Consider the following 21818-nt stretch of genomic DNA (forward strand, 5'->3'; position numbering starts at 1 on the left):
CATAAAACAATTTTATACCTTTATTCATCTATTTGATCTTTGTATGTTTGAAATCGTGTTCAACAAATTTTACTGAGAAACATTCACTGAATGAGCCAACAAATTTTTAAAAAGTGTTGTAACTAAATTTAGCAAATTAATACAATTGTAAAGGCATTTTAAAAGGTATTTTATACATAATACTCTGCATTTTCATAGTATTGGAGTCAGTCACTGAAACCAGCCAATAAAATAAAAAGATATCTCTGATATGAAAATCCAAGGTCATAATAAAACTTTACTTACCCTGGGAACAGTACATAATACTATACATTATAATATTATCTACTAATTTATGGTAATTCATATAATTCAAGGAACCAGTGAAAAATACCTACATTCTAAAATGCAGCAAGAGGCACAAAAAATAATTTCTCAGAAGAAAACATATCCTCTGAGATGTCAAGATTAAATAAGGTCAATGCTCAATTTTTTTTTCCTCTCCTAGAATAAAAACTGAAGAAGATATTTGAGTTTTTAAAGAAACTGTTTATCTTGAGAGCCATTTAACTTGGAAATAAATAAAGTTATATCAACACTAGGGATGTCCACAGCAGAAATTCAAGTATCAACTTCTCCCAGAAGATCATTAAATAATTTTGATTCAAAATTACATTCATTTGAGAACAATAATGTAAATGTAAACATTGCTAGTTTATTATTAGAATGAAAGAAATAAGAAGCAGCAAAACAGCGCTAAAATTAGAAATTCTATTTAAAGTAACAATCTGGTCAGTGGTAAACCATTATTCATGCATACAAACATCAAAATATATTGTAAAATGTACATTCAAGAATATATCTTCAATCTTATGTTAAAATGACAAAAATGTTATAATGCTTAAGATATTTCAAATTATGATTAAAATTTAAAATATATTTATAGAACAATCTTGATTCTCCTTTTGCTACTTTAAAAGATAAAACAAAACAGCAAGAATTAAAACAGTTATTTTTAAATGAATCAACACCAATGTTTGTGTTAGAATCATAGTTGTTAGAAGATATTTCTTCCATTTGAAATTCAGTCGTTACTTGAAAGCTAATCGAGGGGCATCACTAGCGCCCCCTCTGGAAGTGAGACAACTTGACAGAAAGGCGGCGACGCTACCTCTATAATCTTTAAAATAGGGTTTTTCTATATCTTCCGAACCTTCACATTCATTTTATTAAATAAAGAATGATTTTGGATTTATGAATTGTGTAAGAATCCAGAATAATAGTGTAATCTTATGCGCAAAACAGTTTTTCAAAGAGCATTCTTGTTTTTTTATTGGAGCGCTTCAAAGTCCCACAGTAACTACTCTAAAAATATTCACACTTCAGAAGTGATCTGACCGAGATCAGCTAATCCTGATCGGTCAAGAAACTGTAGTAGTTTGGAGATTTTTGAGCCTCAAAATTTTATGCATAATATATATAAAACACATCCCTTCCAAGTATTTTTTATGATTTATTTATATTTATATTGAACATTGTTCAACCATGCTTTTTCAAAACAGAAATTTGTCTCCAAATTTTTTTCAAAGTAAGTGATCTTCTTATTTTACAAAAAGGATTATTTATGAGCAAGTATGACTTGCTCATACATAATCTTTGGTCTGAAGAACTTTGTTGACTAAACATTCATTTGATAATTTGCGTACTACGTAAAGTTTTTTCATTTCAATATAAGACAATTTATTAATTCTACATGAAACTATGAACAATTCCATCTTCAACTCTAGCAAAAAATGAAATCAAAGTCATATTTACTTCTAAATAAACTTTTTTGTAAAAAAAAAAAAATGATCACTAATTTTTGTAATTAACAACACAGTTATTGTAGCTGATAACCTAATTTTATTAATGAAATCAGGAAGACGATTCTTATATTAATGTATTAGCAGAACCTTCTAGAAATTCATTAAGTAAAAAATATATCTCCCATGTTGATGACTAGAAAATGAATGCTACCCGCAGACAAACCCTAGTGTTAAAATTGAAGAAAAAATGGAACATAAGAAATTAAAATCATAAATAGTAAAGAGAATTAATGGGGTGTAATGTTTATTTAAACAAGAAGCTTTATGAAACCGGTCATCATTTAATTATTTTATGTAATATTTAAGTATGTATACAGCAAATGTACAGCTGACTTCCACTCCTCAGATTTGGTTATTAAACAACTGTGTTACAAAACTTTACAAAATGTCCATTTATAAACAAAATATCACAATCTGACAATGAAGGGCCTGTGTGTCAATAATATAAAACTAACTACTTTAACAGTAACAGCTATTAGCTGGATTTGCATGTTGATATATATACATCGTCTCTAACTTCAGAAATAATACTTCTAACAAAAACAGTTTTAATTCTCAACAATACTGAAGTTGTTCAAATACAACTTCAAAGAAGAAAAAACTTTAAGAAAAGTAGCTTGAATTTAGAAATGCATGTACACATATTTAAATATGTTAAAATTAACTTATAGTGATTCCTCTCCTAGTTCACATTTTTCTGATATTAAGAACAATTTTAGGAACAGTACTTATGTCTTACCGACAGCAGAAGCTTCTGCAACGTTGGGAGGTGCCAACTGGTAACACAATGCAGTATCAAGCTTCAAGGCAAGAGCAAGAGCTACAAGACATTTGAGGTGATCACTATGTGTCAACTGATCTCCTGTTTCAACTGCGCTGATTTCGGAACGGTATTGTGCTGATAACAGAGTTGGCAGTGATTTCAACAGTGTTCGTAAACAAGGTGCCCCATGCAAGGCAAAGATACCACGACGTAACAATGTGTTTCGACTTGTAGCAAACATATGACCAGACCGGGCTGTGTCTACATCATAGTGAATCACACTAACATCCTAAAAACAGTAAAATTCAATATAATTCCAGATTTTAAATTTTCATCAGTAAAAACAAAGTATCTAAATAATTTCAATTATACCCTTACAAATTTTTCTAACGAACTGTATGGATGTTAGGTAAGTTACCAATGAAAAAAAAAAGATAATAATAAATTGTGAGATGAATTACAATGTTTACTTATTTGATTTCACTGCAGTTTAAAATTGCAAGCTATTTGAACTAATGTTTCATGATTTTCCTTGTTATATCAGTAAATATGTTTAGTAGCTCATTTTTATTTTCACAGGTTAGTATGTTCTCACAACTTGTCTTAAGCTGTATACTGCAATATCAGTTATATTATACAACTGATATTAATCAGTTAACTGATATTTATTGGTCATTGAAAATAACAACAGTTGCTGTACTTTATTTATCATAAGGATCATACCCAATAAACTTACATGCATTTACGACATGCATGACTAGTCCAGAACAAACAAATTAAATGTTAAATGAAAGTAGTAATATAACATACACTACTATCACTTTCAGGATAACAGTTTAATTAAAAATTGGATACTTAGAGTACATGTATTTGGGTATAGCACAGTAACATTTTATAAGCAGTTCTTTAACTTTCTTCTTTCATAAACTTATTAATCATTTTTATAAATTTGAAATTATTAAAAGGTTTGTTATATACACATGCATATATCTATGCACATAATAGCCCATAAACATGTGCTATAATCATAAACAAATTCATATAACAAAATGAACTGGATATTGAATTAATTAAAAAATTAAATTAATTTATGGAAAATACATTATAATTTTTTTTTTTTAATGAAATATGTATATTTTTAAACCAGTTGAAAAGAAATTTGCAATAAAATTACATGATTATATAATCATTTTCATAATCACTAATTAATCAATAATCAGTAAACTATATAAAATGTTATAATATTAAATATATAATGTTAAATATTCTTTTTATGCTACCACTGTTACTGTAAATTTTGTTTTAAATAATATCATAATCAGATAATAATATAAATAATATATTAAGATTTGACTTTTTAAACAAAAAAACAACTTCAAAAAAAAATTGCAAAAAAAATTAAATAAAAAAACAAAGTACCAAAAAAAAAACTCCTAAAAAACAAAAAAAAGTAAAAAATAATGGGTTTTAATACTTAAGCAAGATCCTGATTAAAGGATTACTTTGATGCAGTAAATTAAGTGAAACCTCACTCATGCTAATGTTGTAAAATCCAGATTTAATCTGAAACTAAAGAAATCAAAAATCTTTATGCATCACACATCCTTCAACAAAAAGATAAACTAATAAAAGCTAATGGGTTCATACCCCGTCGATGAATAAATTCCCTTTTTAATTAAAATAAATTTGTCAAAAATAATATTTTTATTAGTATAACCACAAGAATAATTATATCAATTTCATCAAACAGAATAATATTCCCATGAATGTCTATAGAAATCAATTTAATTTCCTTTTTACCCCTTAAAAAAAATAAATAAAATAAATGAACAATCAATAAAATATGTAATTATTCAAAGAATATCATCCTCAATCATAATAATCTCTATAGTTATTAAGAAAATATCACAATATAAAATAAGAAAATATCACATAACCATTAATTACCCCATTAATGAAAGAATTTTAATAACGAGAATTTTGATAAAATTAGGTATAATTCCATTCCACCTATGATTACCAAGAATACAAATAATAAGATGAAACATATGCATAATAATAATAATAACTGTACAAAAAATTATTCCCACAGTTATTGCAACCCAATTAACCAGAATAAAACTACTAATAATGCCCATAATAATATCAATAATTGTAGGACCCATTTCAGGAATAAAACAAACGTCCCTACAAAAAAATAATAGCATATTCATCAATTACAAATTCACCAATAATAATTATATCCTTAATAATATCTAAGCAACAATTTAACCTATTATTCATTATATACTCAACAATTAATATTGCCATAATAAACACCTTTAAAATCAATAATATCAGCTTTATAAACCAATTAAATACACAAACAAATATAACCAAAATATCCCTAATAATTTTGTCCATATCAATAAGAGGAATCCCTCCAACAATAGGATTCTTAATAAAATGAATAATTTTAAAATCAACAATAAACATAACAATAATTATATTAGCATCATCGATCATATCCACATTTATATATCTAAATATAATAATCCCAACAATAACCAAATCAAATAAACTTAAATTAAAACTAAAAAAAAGGAATCAATAATACCAATTACTTTAAATCTAATAGGAATTCCAATAATAATAATAATAATAATACTTAAATTAAACTAAAACCCACAGGATTTAAGTTAAAAAAACTATATTAACCTTTAAGGTTAAAATTATTATCACAAATAAGCCTTATCATAATTAAATATAAGACAAACAATGAGAGGTCATTAACCTTAAATAAATCACCTAAATCAGCCATCCCATTAAATAATGAATAAATGAATATTCTCAACAAAGACATTGGAACTTTATACTTTATTTTTGGGCTATGAGCAATAATATTAGGAACAATAAGAAGAATAATTATCCGTATAGAATTAATACAACCTGGCTCAATAATTAAAAACAACCAAATTTACAATACAATTGTAACATCTCACACATTCATTATAATTTTCTTTATAGTAATACCAATTATAATTGGAGGATTCGGAAACTGACTGGTCCCAATAATAACTGGAGCCAAGATATAGCATTCCCACGAATAAATAATATAAGATTTTGACTTTTACCCCCATCAATTAATTTCAAGATCAGTAGTAGGATCATGATCAGGTACAGGATGAACAGTTTATCCCCCACTGTCAGCTCAAATTGCCCATTCAGGATCATCAGTTGATCTAACTATATTTTCACTACATATTGCAGGGCTAAGATATATTATAGGAGCAATTAATTTTATTTCAACAATAATTAATATATGCCCAAAAGGAATAACTTTTGAAAAAATACCACTATTCTGCTGATCAATATTAATTACAGCAATCCTTCTTTTAATCTCATTACCCGTTCTAGCAGAAGCAATTACTGACCAAAATTCAATACATCATTTTTTGTTGATCCTACAGGAGGTGGTGACCCAATTCTATACCAACACTTATTTTGATTCTTCGGACACCCAGAAGTATACATTTTAATCTTACCAGGATTTGGGCTAATTTCACACATCATCACAAACGAAAGAGGAAAAATAATAACATTTGGCCACCTAGGAATAATTTATAATACTAGCAATTGGAATCTTAGGATTTATCGTATGAGCCCACCATATATTTAGTGTAGGAATAGATATTGACACATGAGCATACTTTACATCAGCAAGCATAATTATTGCAGTACCAACAGGAATTACAATTTTTAGATGAATAGCAACAATACAAGGAATAACAAAAAAAATTACCTCAAATAATTTGATCAATAGGATTTGTATTTCTATCTACAATTGGAGGGTTAACTGGAGTAATTTTAGCAAACTCATCAATTGATATGGTTCTATATAACACGTATTACATAGTGGCACACTTTCACTATGTTCTATCGGTAGGAGTAGCATTCGCTATTATAGCAAGAATCATTCATTGATTTCCACCAACAGATAAGAATAAACAAAAAATGATTAAAAATTCAATTCGAGTAAATTTAACCTTTTTTCCATAACACTTCTTAGGTCTAGCCGGTATACCACGATAATACTCAGACTACCCAGACAGCTACATAACATGAAATATATATAATATCATCAATAGGATCACTAATCTCAATAATCAGAATTATAATATTTATATTCATCATATGAGAATCATTAATATTTAAACGAATTACAATTTTTAAGAATAATAAATCATCATCAACTGAATGATTTTCAATCACACCACCACCTCAACGCTCATTCAATGAGCTACCAATAATTTCAAAATTCTAAGAGTGGCAGAGAATTGCCATGAACTTAAAATTCATTAATAAATTAAATATTAATTTCCTTAGAAATAGCATCATGAATAAAATTTAACATAATAAATAGAGCAAGACCAATTATAGAACTGATAACCTTCCATGACCACACAATAATAATCCTACTATCTATTACAACAATAGTAACAATTATAATAATAACAATATTAAAAAACAAGACATCTAATAACTTACTAACGGAGAGACAAGCAATAGAAACAATCTGAACCACAATACCAGCAATTATCCTAATATTTATTGCAATTCCATCAATCAAAATTCTATATTTAATAGAAGAAATAATCAAATCATCAATTACCATCAAAACAATTGGCCACCAATGATATTGATCATATGAATACTCAGATTCTAAAAAACTAGAATTTGACTCATATAAAAGCCCCAGAAAATTCAAATTCATTCTGACTAATTGAAGTAGATAATCGAATAACAGTACCATTTTTAACACAAATACGAGTAATTGTATAATTCACTCATGAACAATCCCATCTATAGGAGTAAAAATAGATGCAATCCCAGGACGTCTAAATCAAATTAGCATAATGACAAAAAAAACAGGAATCTTCTTTGGCCAATACTCAGAAATTTGTGGTATAAATCACAGTTTTATACCAATTATAATAGAAAGAGTTGACATAAAATCATTTATTAAATGAATAAAATCATAAAAAAATCAAACATTAAGTGACTGAAAAAAAAGTAATGGTCTCTTAAACCAAAAAATAGTAAGCATCGAATACTCTTAATGAAAGAAGCTAGTTTAAAAAAAACATTTAATTGTCAAATAAAAAATGCATAATATGTGCATCTGATTCCACAAATATCATCAATAATATGAAACTTAATATTATTAATAACAATTATAATAAACATAACAAAAATATTCTTTATAACAAACATAAAAAAAAAACAATTAAAGAAAACAAAACAGAAAAAAAACAAACTGAAAATGATAACCAGACTATTTTCAACCTTTGACCCAACTACTAAAATCCTACAAGGAAATTGAATAATTATTTTTACAACAATAGTAATTTTACCAAAATGATTTTGAACAAAAAAATCTCGACTAAACTTAACCATAAAAATAATAGTAAAAAAACTAAAAAATGAATTTAAATCAATAACTCATCAAAAATAAATTTTAATCTTAACAATATCAATATTCATATTCATTTTAACAAGAAACATAATAGGATTAATTCCATATGTATTTACATCAACAAGACATTTATCAATCTCAGTGTCAATTGCTTTACCAAGATGAATCATAATCACAGTTTATGGTTCAATAAAATTTACAAATGAAATATTTAAACATCTATTACCAAAAGGAACTACATCAATTATCTCACCAATAATAATTTTAATTAAAACAACAGGAAATATTATTTGACCAATCTCATTATCAGTTCGATTAACCACAAATATAATTCCAGGACACCTACTAATAACACTACTAGGAAACACATCATCAATTAACCTATTAATAATTACGCTACCAATTCTTAACAGCATTTGAACTAGCAATCTCAATCATTAAAGCATATGTATTTGCCACACTTGTAACACTATACTCTAGAGAAATACCTTATGAAAAAAAAACACCTATTCCATATAATTTCAAAAAGACCATGACCAATCGTTTTATCAATCAACGTAATAACAACCCTGACAGGAACTGTAAGGTGAACTCAAACAAAAGAATACAACCTAATAATGTTAGGAGCCATAACATCAGTCATCTCAATAACCATGTGATGACGAGATATTACTCGACAATCCACATTTCAAGGAAATCACACAATTAAAGTGAAATCATTAATAAAAATAGGAATAATTATATTTATCGTCTCAGAAATATTCTTCTTCTTTTCATTCTCTTGAATATTTTTTCACTCAAGTCTTGCTCCATCAATTGAAATTGGTATAAACTGACCACCAAAATCAATTAAACCTTTTAACCCAATAGAAGTACCACTTTTGAACACAATTATTTTAATTTCATCAGGCATTACAGTAACATGAGATCATCACAGAATCATATCCAACAAACTATCAATATCAAATAAATCAATTATATTAACAATTATACTAGGACTATACTTTACAATTCTACAAAAATGAGAACATCAACAATCAAAATTTACAATTGCAGACTCAGTTTACGGCTCATCATTCTTTCTAACAAGAGGCTTCCACGGAATACACGTAATTATTGGGACAACTTTCCTTCTAATCTTAATAATACGATGTATAAACATACATTTCTCCAGAAACCACATCTTTGGTTTAGAAGCAGCCATCTCATATTGACATTTCATAGATGTAATTTGACTATTCCTTTACCTTTCAATTTACCTTTCAATTTGATGAGGAAAATAAAATTTAAATCTTTTTAGTTCAAAAAGTATAATTAGCCGCCTCCAACTAACAGATTAATTAAAATTAAAAAGATAATTAAAATTACAATAACAATAATTACATTAACGTAAATCACAATAATAATAATAATTACATAACAATTTCAAAAAAAAAAAAGACGAGAAAAAAAGTTCACCATTTTTGAATGCGGATTTTCAAAAATATCATCAACACAAAAATCCTTTTCTATACACTTCTTTCCGGTTGCAACAACCTTCCTAATTTTTTATATTGAGATCTCAATAATTATACCAATATTTTCAACAAAAATAACAAACATAAATGAATAATTTATGTCATCAGCAATCATAATTATAATTCTAATTGCAGGGTTAGTTCATGAATGAAAAATAGGAATACTAGAATGAAGAAAATAAAGGAGGATAGTTAAATATAACATTTATTTTGCAAGTAAAAAATATTGAGAAATCAATCTCTCTTAGAGTAAAGAAGTAACAATACAGTTAATTTCGACTTAATATTAAGGATATCCTCATACTCAAATTAACTGAAGCTAAAAAGAAGTTATTCACTGTTAATGAAAAGAATGATAAAATCCAGTTAAATATAAGGGAGCTGCTAACTACCTTTCAAGTGAAAATCACTTTATTCTTATTTATATAGTTTAAAAAAAGACAATACATTTTCAATGTATACATAAAAAAATGTTTATAAGTGTCCAGAGGAAAAAACTCATAATAAAACTTTCAACTTAAGCTTTACAATAAAGCTACCTGAACAAAAAAAAAAAAAACCAAAAACCCCCAAAACAAAATATTCAAACCAACCACTATCTAATAAACTATAATTAAAATAACAAATCCAAAAAATCGATTTAAAAAAGATCCGAAGCATAAAAATTAAAAAATCACATAGAACTAAAAAAAAAACCCAAAATAAAAATAAAAATAACTTAGAATATTAAAGAAAAAAATAAATAAATAAAGGAATAATTTTAAAATCAAAAGACAAAATAAAAAAAAATCATCCTCAAACAATCAAAATATAAAAGAACCAATAAATAAGCAAAAAAAATATTAAAAAAAAGAGAAATATTTATATAAAAACAATAACAAAATTAATATAAGAAAAAAAGAATCAGAAAAAACAAGTAATAAATCAAACGTAAACTATAAATAAAAGTAACACCTACACAAAAAAAAAAAAAAACTATGATCAAATATAAAAAAACTTCTAAAATAAAATCCCTTGAATAAAACCCAGAAAAAGGGAAATCCACATAAACAAATTAAAGAAACAAAAAATATTACACTTACATTGCTTAATCTCCTCCTATAAATCGAATATCTTGATTGCCAAAAAAACAATGAATAAAAACCCCCAAACACAAAAAAGTAAAGATTTAAAAACAGCATCAATTAATAAATGAATAAAACAAAGAGACAAAGATCCAAAAGGAAGAGTAAAAAATATAAAACCCACCAACTGTCCTAAAGTAGAAAAAGCAATAACCCTACTAAAAATCATTTTCTAAACAAGCAGCAAATCCAGAAAAAACATAGTAATTAAAGAAAAAACTATCAAAAAACAAGTATCACAAAAATAAATTAAATAATTAAACCAAATAATAAGATAAACACCAGAAGTCACCAAAGTAGAAGAATGCACCAAAGAAGAAACAGGAGTAGGAGCAGCTACAGCAGAAGGTGGAAACAGAAAATGGAAACTGAGAACTTATAGTAAAAGAAGCAAATAACACTAAATAAACTAAGTAAATGAAATTATTATCAAAAAAATAAATATAAAAAACATCCAAAATTTAAAAAAATAACCAACACCCAAAATTAAAAATACATCACCCACAAGATTTATTAATAAAGTAATTAACCCAGAATACAAAGAAATTCTATTTTGATAATAAATAACTAAACAATTAAAAACTAATTCAAGGCCATCTCACCTTCAATCCAAAAAAAAATTTAACTTACAGAAAAAGAATTAAAAAAAAAATTGTAACAAAAAAACATAGCCTACCCTCAAAAAGATCTTCGATATTACAAATCAAAATTTTTAATTAAAATAAATATGCAAAAAAAAAATCAAATATTATATAAAAAATTGGAAAACAATGAAGAGGTAAAACATAAAATTCACGAACACAGCAAGAACTAATTAAAACCAAATCACTTGAATATAAACCGTGCTGCATTAAAGAAAAAATTATAATTCTATAACAAGCAGAAAAAAATAAGATAAAAAAAAAAATGGAAAAAATCTTCATCTTAAAATAGAAATAATTAAACAAATCTCAGAAAACAAATTCAATCTAGGAGGGGAAGACATATTTATAACACAAAATAAAAACCAAAATAAACTAAGTGAAGGTAAATAGTTTAAAGATCCTTTACAACAAAAAATCTTTGGCTACCCAACCGATCATAAATAATACCAATTAAGTAAAACAGACCAGAAGAAACAAAACCATGAGCAATTATAAAAGACATAGACCCAATTAGTCCCAAACCAGTCATTGTAAATAAACCGCAAATAACCAAACTTATGTGACAAACAGAAGAATAAGCAACAAGAACCTTTAAATATATCTGAACTAAACAAAATAATCTAATATACAAACAACCAAATTAACAAATACTGACAAAAAAATAACCATAATCCACTAAAAAATAATAAATATAACCTAAACAACGAATAAATCCATAACCTCCTAATTTCAATATAATACCAGCCAAAACTATAGAACCTGAAATAGGAGCCTTTACATGAGCCCTGGGTAATCATAAATGAAACCCAAATAACGGAAACTTAATTAAAAAATAAAATAAAATAATAAATATTAAATAATTATTAACAAGAATATCAAAAAATAAATAATTAAAATAACCATAAACACTATTTAAATTAAAAATTCTAAATAAAAAGGGAAAAGAACCAAAAAAGAGTATAAAAAATTTTAAAAAATCCAGCTCTTAAATGTTCAGGCTGATAACCTCAGCCAAAAATTAATAAAAAAAGGAATAATCTACACTCAAAAAAAAAAAAATAAAAAAAATAAGTAACAATAAAATCCAAAATTAGAAAAAAATAATAAAAAATGAAAACAAAAAATATAAATTTTAGACAAAAAATCAAAATAGTAATGAAAATAAACAGAAATCAAAACAACAATAAAAATCCAAACTCCCAAACAACAAAAGATATAAGCTACCCTATCAACTATAAAGAAATAAGAAATAGATACAAAAAAAAAATCAAAAGATGAAAAAAAAAAGAATAAACTCACTAAATAAATGAATCAATTATTTAATACACAAAAAAGGATCAAAGAAAATAAAAAAATAAAAATTTAACATAAAGACAAACTATCTAAATAATATCTTCTAGAATTACGAATCAAAAATACAAGTAAAGACAAACCCAAAACAACATCATATACACAAAACACTAAATAAACAACTAGAAAATAATAATCATAAATAAAATAACCCATAAGAATAAAAATAAAAAAAAGAATTTAACAACAAATATTCTAAAATCAAAAGACACAATAAAAAATGCTTACGAATAAATAAAAATATAATTAATCTAAAAAAATAACCAAAAAAATAAATAATTATCATAAGTAGACATGTTTAAGATAGTTAAAAAAAAAACAATGACTTGTAAATCATAATTTTAAAAAAATTATCTAAACAAACATCAGTAAAGAAATAATCATCTTTAGTATCCAAAACTAATGTTTTACATTAAAATACTGAATTTTAACAAAATATGTAACTATCACAAATATCATCCTAACACCTATATTAAAACACCCCATATCATTAGGATCAATAATAATTTTTCAAACCACCCTAATATGTAGAAATCACTCAACACTAATTTCATCCTCACGATACCTATATATTATATTTTTAACAAGAGTAGGAGGGCTAAAATTATATTTATATATGTATATATTTCAAGAATCGCATCAAATGAAAAATTTAAATAAAACTTACAATTAACAATACTATGAATTATTTATTCAATAATATTAATGCTACTCATTTATAAAATAGACCCAGCCATGGAAACAATATTAAAAATAAAAGATATTACCACCGAACTGGTAGAAGAGAAAACAACAAGTAAATTCTTTAGAATATATAAAATAAATATCACAATCACAATAATAATAATTTTAATTATCACAATAATTTCAGTAACCAACATTGCAAGAATTGCAAGAACATATTAAGGACCTTTAAAAAAACTTATGTTTAAATAAATATGAAAATCAAATCATTAAATTCTTTCTTAATTGACCTACCAAGACCCTCTAATATCTCCTTATGATGAAACTTTGGCTCACTACTAGGAATATGCCTATTAATTCAAATTATCTCAGGACTATTCCTTTTTCTTTTTCTTGTTTAGCCTCCGGTAACTACCGTTTAGATAATACTTCAGAGGATGAATGAGGATGATATGTATGAGTGTGAATGAAGTGTAGTATTGTACATTCTCAGTTCGACCATATCTGAGATGTGTGGTTAATTGAAACCCAACCACCAAAGAACACCGGTATCCACGATCTAGTATTCAAGTCCGTGTAAAAATAGCTGGCTTTACTAGGACTTGAACGCTGGAACTCTCGACTTCCAAATCAGCTGATTTGGGAAGACGCGTTCACCACTAGACCAACCCGGTGGGTCAAAGGAATATTCCTGGCAATACATTATTCACCCAGAATTAATATAGCATTCAGAAGAATTGTACATATTATGCAAGAAGTAAATTATGGATGAATAATTCGTAATATTCACGCAAATAGAACCTTAATATTCTTTATTTTAATTTTCATACATACAGGACGAGGAATATACTACGGATCATTTAAATGAAAAAAAAAACATGAATATTATGATCAGTAATTATGTTAACATTAATGGCTGCAGCATTTATAGGATACATATTACCTTGAGGACAAATATCATTTTGAGGAGCAACAGTAAATACAAATTTAATTTCAGTTATCTCCTATATAGGAGAAATAATTGTCCAATGAATCTGGGGATGGTTTGCAGTAGATAACCCCACCTAAATCGATTTTTCACATTTCACTTTATTATACCACTTATTTTATCAATAATGGTAATAATACATCTAATCTTCCTACATGAATCAGGATCATCAAATTCCCTAGGAATAAAAAATAATATTGATAAAATTCCATTCCATCCTTATTTCACAACCAAGGACGCTACAGGAATATCAGTAACAATAATAATATTTATGATAATAATTAACTTAAATCCATTCCTTACAATAAATCCAGAATACACCTGCTAACCCACTGAGAACTCCCCCCTCCCCACCAATCGTCATTCAATCCCAAGAAAATTAGGAGGAGTAGTAGCACTAATCATATCAATTATAATCATTTTATCACTACCATTCTCAATAAAAAGAAAATTCCAAACAAGCTCATTTTACCCAATTAATAAAATAATATTTTTAACACTAACAAATACATTTATTCTGCTCAGATGAATTGGAGCACAACCAGTTGAAGAGCCATATATTTTAACGGGACAAATCTTAACAATTTATTTCTCATTCTTCATTGTAAACCCACTAACAATTAAATTATGAGATAAAATATAAGTTAATAAGCTTTAAGCAATATAATTTGAAATGATAGAAAAGTATAATATACTATTAACTTTTTTTAAATACCTTAAAATAATGAAAAAAAAAACCTTAAAAAAGATAAAAAATAAAATGTAGTTTAAAATAACAGGTAAATAACTCCTTCAACATAAATACATCAACTTATCAAAACGATAGTGAGGAAAAGACCCTTGGACCCAAACAAAAAAATAGATAATAAAAATAACCCTAAAAAAGAAAAAAAAACTTATACAATCACCACCAAAAATAATTAAAGATAAAAATCATATAAATATTATACTTCTATACTCAGAGAAAAAAAACAAAGAAAATCTAAAAGATCTATACTCAACATTGAATCTAGAGACTAACTCTGAGTCATCCACAGAAAAATCAAATGGAGAACGATTGGTTTCAGCTAAAATACAAGAAAGAAAAATCATAAATAAAGGAAAAGAAAAAAATAAATCAAACATCCAACTGAAAATAAAAAAAAATCAGTTAAATTAAAAGATTCACAATACAAAATAAAACAAAAAATAATTTAAAAAAAAACAACCTCATAAGAAATACTGCGTATACAACCCAATAAAGAATAGATGGAATTAGAAGACCAACCAGCAATCACAATAAAATAAACACCTAACCCAGAACAAAAAAAAAAAAAAAAAATAGACCATAAATAAACCCAACACAATTAAAAGTAAAAGGAAATAACAATCAAAACAATAAAGAAACTGACAGACCTAAAATAGGAACAAAAAATAAATCAAATAATTACCAAAAGAAAGAAAATAAAACTCCCTTCTAAACAACTTTAAAGTATCACTAAAAGGTTGTAATAAACCAAATAAACCCACTCAATTAGGACCTTTATGAAACTGAATATAACCCAAAACCCTTCACTCAAAGTAAAAAAAGCAATGCCCAAGAGAATAAAAATAAATTAAAAAAAAAGAACTGAAAATAAACATTTACAAACTGTAAAATTACATAATTAAATTCTAAATTTAAAGCCCTTAAATCTGCCAAATTAGTAAATAAATTACTTTCGTACCAATTAGAATTATAAAAAAGAAGATAGAAACCAACCTGGCTCACGCCGGCTTGAACTCTGAACATGTAAAATTTTAAAGGTCAAACAGACCTAAAACTGTAAAACCTACCCCGCAGAAATTTTTAATCCAACATCGAGGTCGCAAACAAATCTATCAATAAGAACTCTCCAGATTTATAACGCTGTTATCCCTAAGGTATCTAAATGTTAAAATCAAAATAAAGGATCAAAAGTACATAAATAAATGTAAAAAAAAAAATTATGATTAAAATTTTACCTGTCACCCCAACAAAATTTAATTTACAAAAAATAAAAAAATAAACTAAAAAAAAAATTCATAAAAAAAATAAAGATCTATATGGTCTTATCGTCCCTCTTCAACAATCAAGCTTTTTAACTTAAAAATAAAATCCAAATTAAATTAAAAAAATAAAATATAACTCTCATCAAACCATTCATTCCAGACCTCAATTAAAAGACTAATTATTATGCCACCTTAGCACAGTCAAAATACTGCGGCTATTTAAAATCATTGAGCAGGTCAAACCTTCAATAAACAACTAAAGAACATGTTTTTGATAAACAGGTGAAATTATTTTTTGCCTAATTCATATTTAAAATTTTCAAATTAACTAATTTAATCATAATTAAAAATAAAATAATTAATTCAAATCCATTAAAAAAATAAATTAATAAAAAAATAATAATTAATCTACAACGAACTTTAAGTGATAAAAAACATTAATCCAACAAAAAAAGAAATAAATTATAAAAAAAGGACTATACCTTAATTACCTAATTTCAAATTTCAAAATGAAAAAAAATAAACAAAAAGAAATTCTTGATTAAATCAAACTACCAGATAACCAGATAAAAAAAAAGAATTTCATTTCAAAACGACCACAAATTAATAAATAGTTATTTAACAATAAAATACAGTTTAAAGTAAATCTTTATTAATCAGGTGGGGGGGGGGGGGAATCTAAAAAATTAATTAACCCTGATACAAAAGGTACTAAAAAAATTATTATTCTAAATTAAAATTTAATTATCCCTTACAGTACAATTAACTAAATTTTAAGAAAAATCAAATAAAAAAAGAAAGACACAAAAAATTAAAAAAACTATCAGACCTAACTGAATTTGAACAGCTAAATATATTTATTGTAAACAAAAAAAAAACCAAAATCCGTTTCTAGATACACTTTCCAGTACATCTACTTTGTTACAACTTATCTCAATCTATGAGAGTGACAGGCGATATGTACATATTTAAGAGCAAAATTAAAAAAAAATTAATTTAAAAAAATTACTATTAAATCCAAAATTCAAAATTAATGTAACCTATAATAACCCCTTTATAACTGCATCTTGACCTAACATAAATCCAAAAAAAAGAAGAAAATAAATTTTCATTACATTCAAAGACAGCGATATACAAGAAAAAAGGTACAAATAATCGTGGAATATCATTTAAATTACAGATTCCTCTAAAAAGATTTAAAAACCGTCAGATCTATTAAATTTCAATCAACAAAATAATAACAAAAATAATAACAAAATAATACCTTAGAAATTAAAATTAATTTAGAATAACAGGGTATCTAAACCTTGTTTATACACAAATTTAAATAGAGAAAAAAAAATTTATTATATAAATTTCACCCAAATACAAAATATAATAAGACTAAGTTCTAAAAAAAATTAACTTGAACCTGATGTATAACCGAAAATGCTGGCATAACATTTTTTAGTTCTAAAATATATAAATTCAATTAAAAAATTAACTTAAAAACTTTAACATTGAAAATAAGCTCAAATTCCTTAAGAATAAAATACCTAACAAAAATTCACATGCATTATAAACTCAAAGCCAAATAAAAAAAACAAAGATAAAATTTTTAAATAAACTCATTTATAAAGGAACTCAATAAAAAAAACCCTAACTTAAATTAAATAATAATTATTAAAAAAAGGTCTTCCTCCTTAAGCAACAAATGAAGTATTGTATCTTTCTTTTAATAATATAGAATATATAATTCCTATAAAATATTTTTTTTTAATTTATGTATAATTTATTAATTAAACTTTAACATATAATAAAATATTATATTATAGGGAGAAATAATTATATTAAAATAATATTATAGTATACTTATTTTGTTAATGTAATAATTAATCAATTCTATTATATAATATAAATAAATATCTTATTATAACTGAAAAACTTTTGTTAAAAAATTAAACTTAAAAACAGAAATTTTGACATTTGACTTCAAATGCCAATTTAATGCAAAAAAAAAAGGTTCAAATGTAGTAAAAAACTCCAACCAAAAATTAGATAATAGCTATCAAAAGTTAATTCCCTAAGCAACAAAAGAAGCTAAGTTCAAATGTCAATTTAATGCAAAAAAAACAAAAAGGTTCAAATTAGCTACATTTTGTAAAATTTTGTAAATTTTGCAAAATTGCAAAAAATTAAATAAAAAACAAAAACAAAGTCCCAAAAAACCTCTAAAAGAACAAAAAAAAGGAAAAATAATAATGGGTATTTTGTTGTAATTAGGTACAACAAAAATTATTTTATAATATAGCATTATTTCAAATTAAATACAATTTAATTTAATTAAATAGTTACTAAAATTAATTAATTATGTAATTATTAAATATTAATTACTAATAATAATTAATATGTAAACTTAAAAACTGAAATTTTCAAAAAATTGCAAAAAATTGCTAATTCGCTACCCATTATTGGATAATAAAAAAGAATAACTAACTTCAAAAAATTGTAAAAAAATGCAAAAAAATTAATAAAATTAAATTAAAAAAAAAAACAAAAACAAAGTACCAAAAAAACTCCTAAAAAACAAAAAAAAGGAAAAAATAATGAGTTTTTTATATTTGATCATAGTTTTTTTTCATATGACACAACTGGGGATCAGTCATCTAAAAAGTAATACACATTTTGGGATGAAAAATAATAAACAATGATTTTTTAATAAACCTTTTTAGTTAACATAAACTAGTTATAAGATTTTTTTGTCACCATGTACATTTAAGCAATTAAAATACAGAAAATTTTCAAATGAGTTTCAGTTTGCCAAGCAGTCACAGAAGAGCCAAACAAAACTAGTCAATAGGCCCCTCCTGCAATTTTGAATGGCCTTCTAGAAGTTTTTTTAATATTTTGAAATATCCATCAGCATTTATGTGGGATAAAATCTACAATGAGTGGAACATTTTGGTCCCAGAAGACAGCAGCCATAAAGCCATAACTTTTTGAGTACTGCTCACATTTTTTTGGTTTGGCTGGTAAATGAGAGTGAACCATTATATTCACCCAGTTATGTTACGCCAAAGAGTACGCATCAGTTCTTTACTCTCTGATATTGCATACCACATCCAGGTTTCACCATCTGTCAAGATATGTGTCTATTTGAAAATGGAAATGCAGCACCAATATAGTTTTTTTTTTGTGTTCATCATTAAGCCACCAAAAGGTACTCATCTAGCTAAAACTTTTCTGTATTGAATTAAGACTATTTCACGGATAATGATGAGATAACAAATAAAACATTTTTGCTAATTTCATCAAGCCTGTTTATTGAATTCATTGATGTGACACAGCAAATTATCTTGATGACGAGGGGTGACCAATTCATTCTTCAACATGGACATTCTCACTCCTTGCATGAAAATTTTAACACGATCACCATACCGATAATTAATCCATCATATGTCATAAACTTCTTTGTTTAGACAGTGAATTTGCATGGTTAGAATTGTCTTACTTTCAGAAATTAAATCACAGATATCACTTCTCATGTGGTAATGTTCTCAGTTTTCTTATTAATTTTAAACTTGTACAAACACAAAGACAATACTAGTATTCTTATAAAGAATAGACATAAGGCAGACCAACTGCACAGTAAGGATCATCACTAACGAGTATTACTTTATGTATGACCCTCATATATATATAAATATATACATAATGTTATTGAAATTATTTTTTTTAGATTTATATTATTCCTCTAGTGGTTTATATTAATGGAATTTAATATATATATTTATACATAATATAACATAACATATATATATAATTAATTGAAAAATAATATTACACCTATATATTAATACTACATTACCAGACATAGTATTTAGAGTAAATCATATGTACTTAGAAGAAATATAGTTTCATTTTTAATTCATTTAAAACAATGTCACATATTTACAGAAACATATGAGGACTAAACTGAAATGGTGATCTAATGCAAGTCTTACATACAGTCAACACTGATGAACAAGAAAAAATGTATTTAGACATGTGGTAGTACTGTTACACATATTTAAAGTACTATTATTATTTATCATTTAAATATAAAAGTATAACAGACAGAACATGAAAATATTACAATAAATAAAAAAAAATTAAAAAAATATTCAATATGATTATAAATAATGAATACAATAACAAACAAAACAGTATTCCATCAAAACATAAAATACTCAGACAACCCAAAAATCTGTATACCAGTCCCCAAGAAAAAAAAAGTTTATATTATTTTTACCTGGACCAACCATTTAAAAAATATTTTTCATAGAACAAAAATTCATTTAAAAATCTCCCTTTTTCCCTTAAAAATCTTACTGACTTGTTTCAATCTGCTCAGAAGAGGATTAAATAATTTTTTTACCATGTATAACAATGAGTTCTACTCACAAAATAACAAATTTAAATTTTGTAATCATATAAATTTCTAGATATGATTTTATATCCAAGTATAATCTCATTATTACTATACAAGTCTTAATTGGAGTATACGTACATAATTAATTTGAAAATAAAGAAAAATGAATAAAATTACTTTTTTTTAAATTCCTCAACATGATTGTTTTAGTTTTAAAACAAATTATTGATCTTACAATCCTCTTTTGAATCCCAAAATTCTTTTAAAACTTGGTATATTTCTTCACGTGATAATCCCGTAATTAAAGGTCCTTTAAAATAGGCATAGAAGACTGATATTTTTGTGTTCTGTTACCCAAGATAAAATTCTCATATGAAAACAAAATATAAGAATCTTCAAAATGTTTGTAACATTATTAGAAAATACACCATTAGAAAAAATTACAAGGGAATTCTCATAATTTATTATATCTTCAACTTTGGAACTAACTAGGTGATCAATATCATAATAATAGTTTTCAATGTAGGTATTTCAGTAGTTAACAAACTTACAAGGTAAAATCCTCTTCCAAAGATTAAATCATCTCTTTAAAGACATGATTTAAGTTATCTCTTAAAATGAAACCACATTTCCAATGAATTGATATGGTAGAAACTCTATTTTCCCCTTCTGATTGACAATAAAATGCACCAGTAGAAAAGCTGGAGATTTTTACAAAAACGTAGTTCTTAGTTAGCCAGAGTCATTTAAATAAGTAATATAAATATGTCACAACAATGATCCGATAAAATATTTAGCCAATCTGTATTAATAAGAATGCTCAAAATATAATGTAGTAAGTACATGTTATCTTACTATTTTCTGATAATCATTCAAATATAAAGAAGAATTGGTCAGCATCACAATTTAAATTACAGGCACTAAAAACTCTCTTTTTGCTAAAAGAAATAATGACAGGAAAATTGTTTTTAATGAAAAACACTCTTCTATCACTAAGCTCAGTTGGAAGATTTAGTTTTATTTCTATGATATTCATCTTCAGTAATTAG

At 25.4% G+C, this 21818-nt stretch overlaps 1 protein-coding gene across 4 annotated transcripts in view; it reads right to left on the reverse strand.

Annotated features, from left to right (window-relative positions):
- LOC142327390 (putative E3 ubiquitin-protein ligase HERC1) overlaps positions 1-21818 on the reverse strand; it is a 314426-nt gene that overhangs the window by 121240 nt on the left and 171368 nt on the right. For all 4 annotated transcript variants that reach the window (XM_075370430.1, XM_075370438.1, XM_075370422.1 and 1 more), the window contains exon 31: positions 2584-2896. In XM_075370430.1, the coding sequence (XP_075226545.1) occupies positions 2584-2896 (313 nt within the window). The remainder of the gene's footprint in view (positions 1-2583; positions 2897-21818) is intronic.

Source organism: Lycorma delicatula, chromosome 1, assembly GCF_047948215.1.
Source record: "Lycorma delicatula isolate Av1 chromosome 1, ASM4794821v1, whole genome shotgun sequence".
Classification (NCBI taxonomy): domain Eukaryota; kingdom Metazoa; phylum Arthropoda; class Insecta; order Hemiptera; family Fulgoridae; genus Lycorma; species Lycorma delicatula.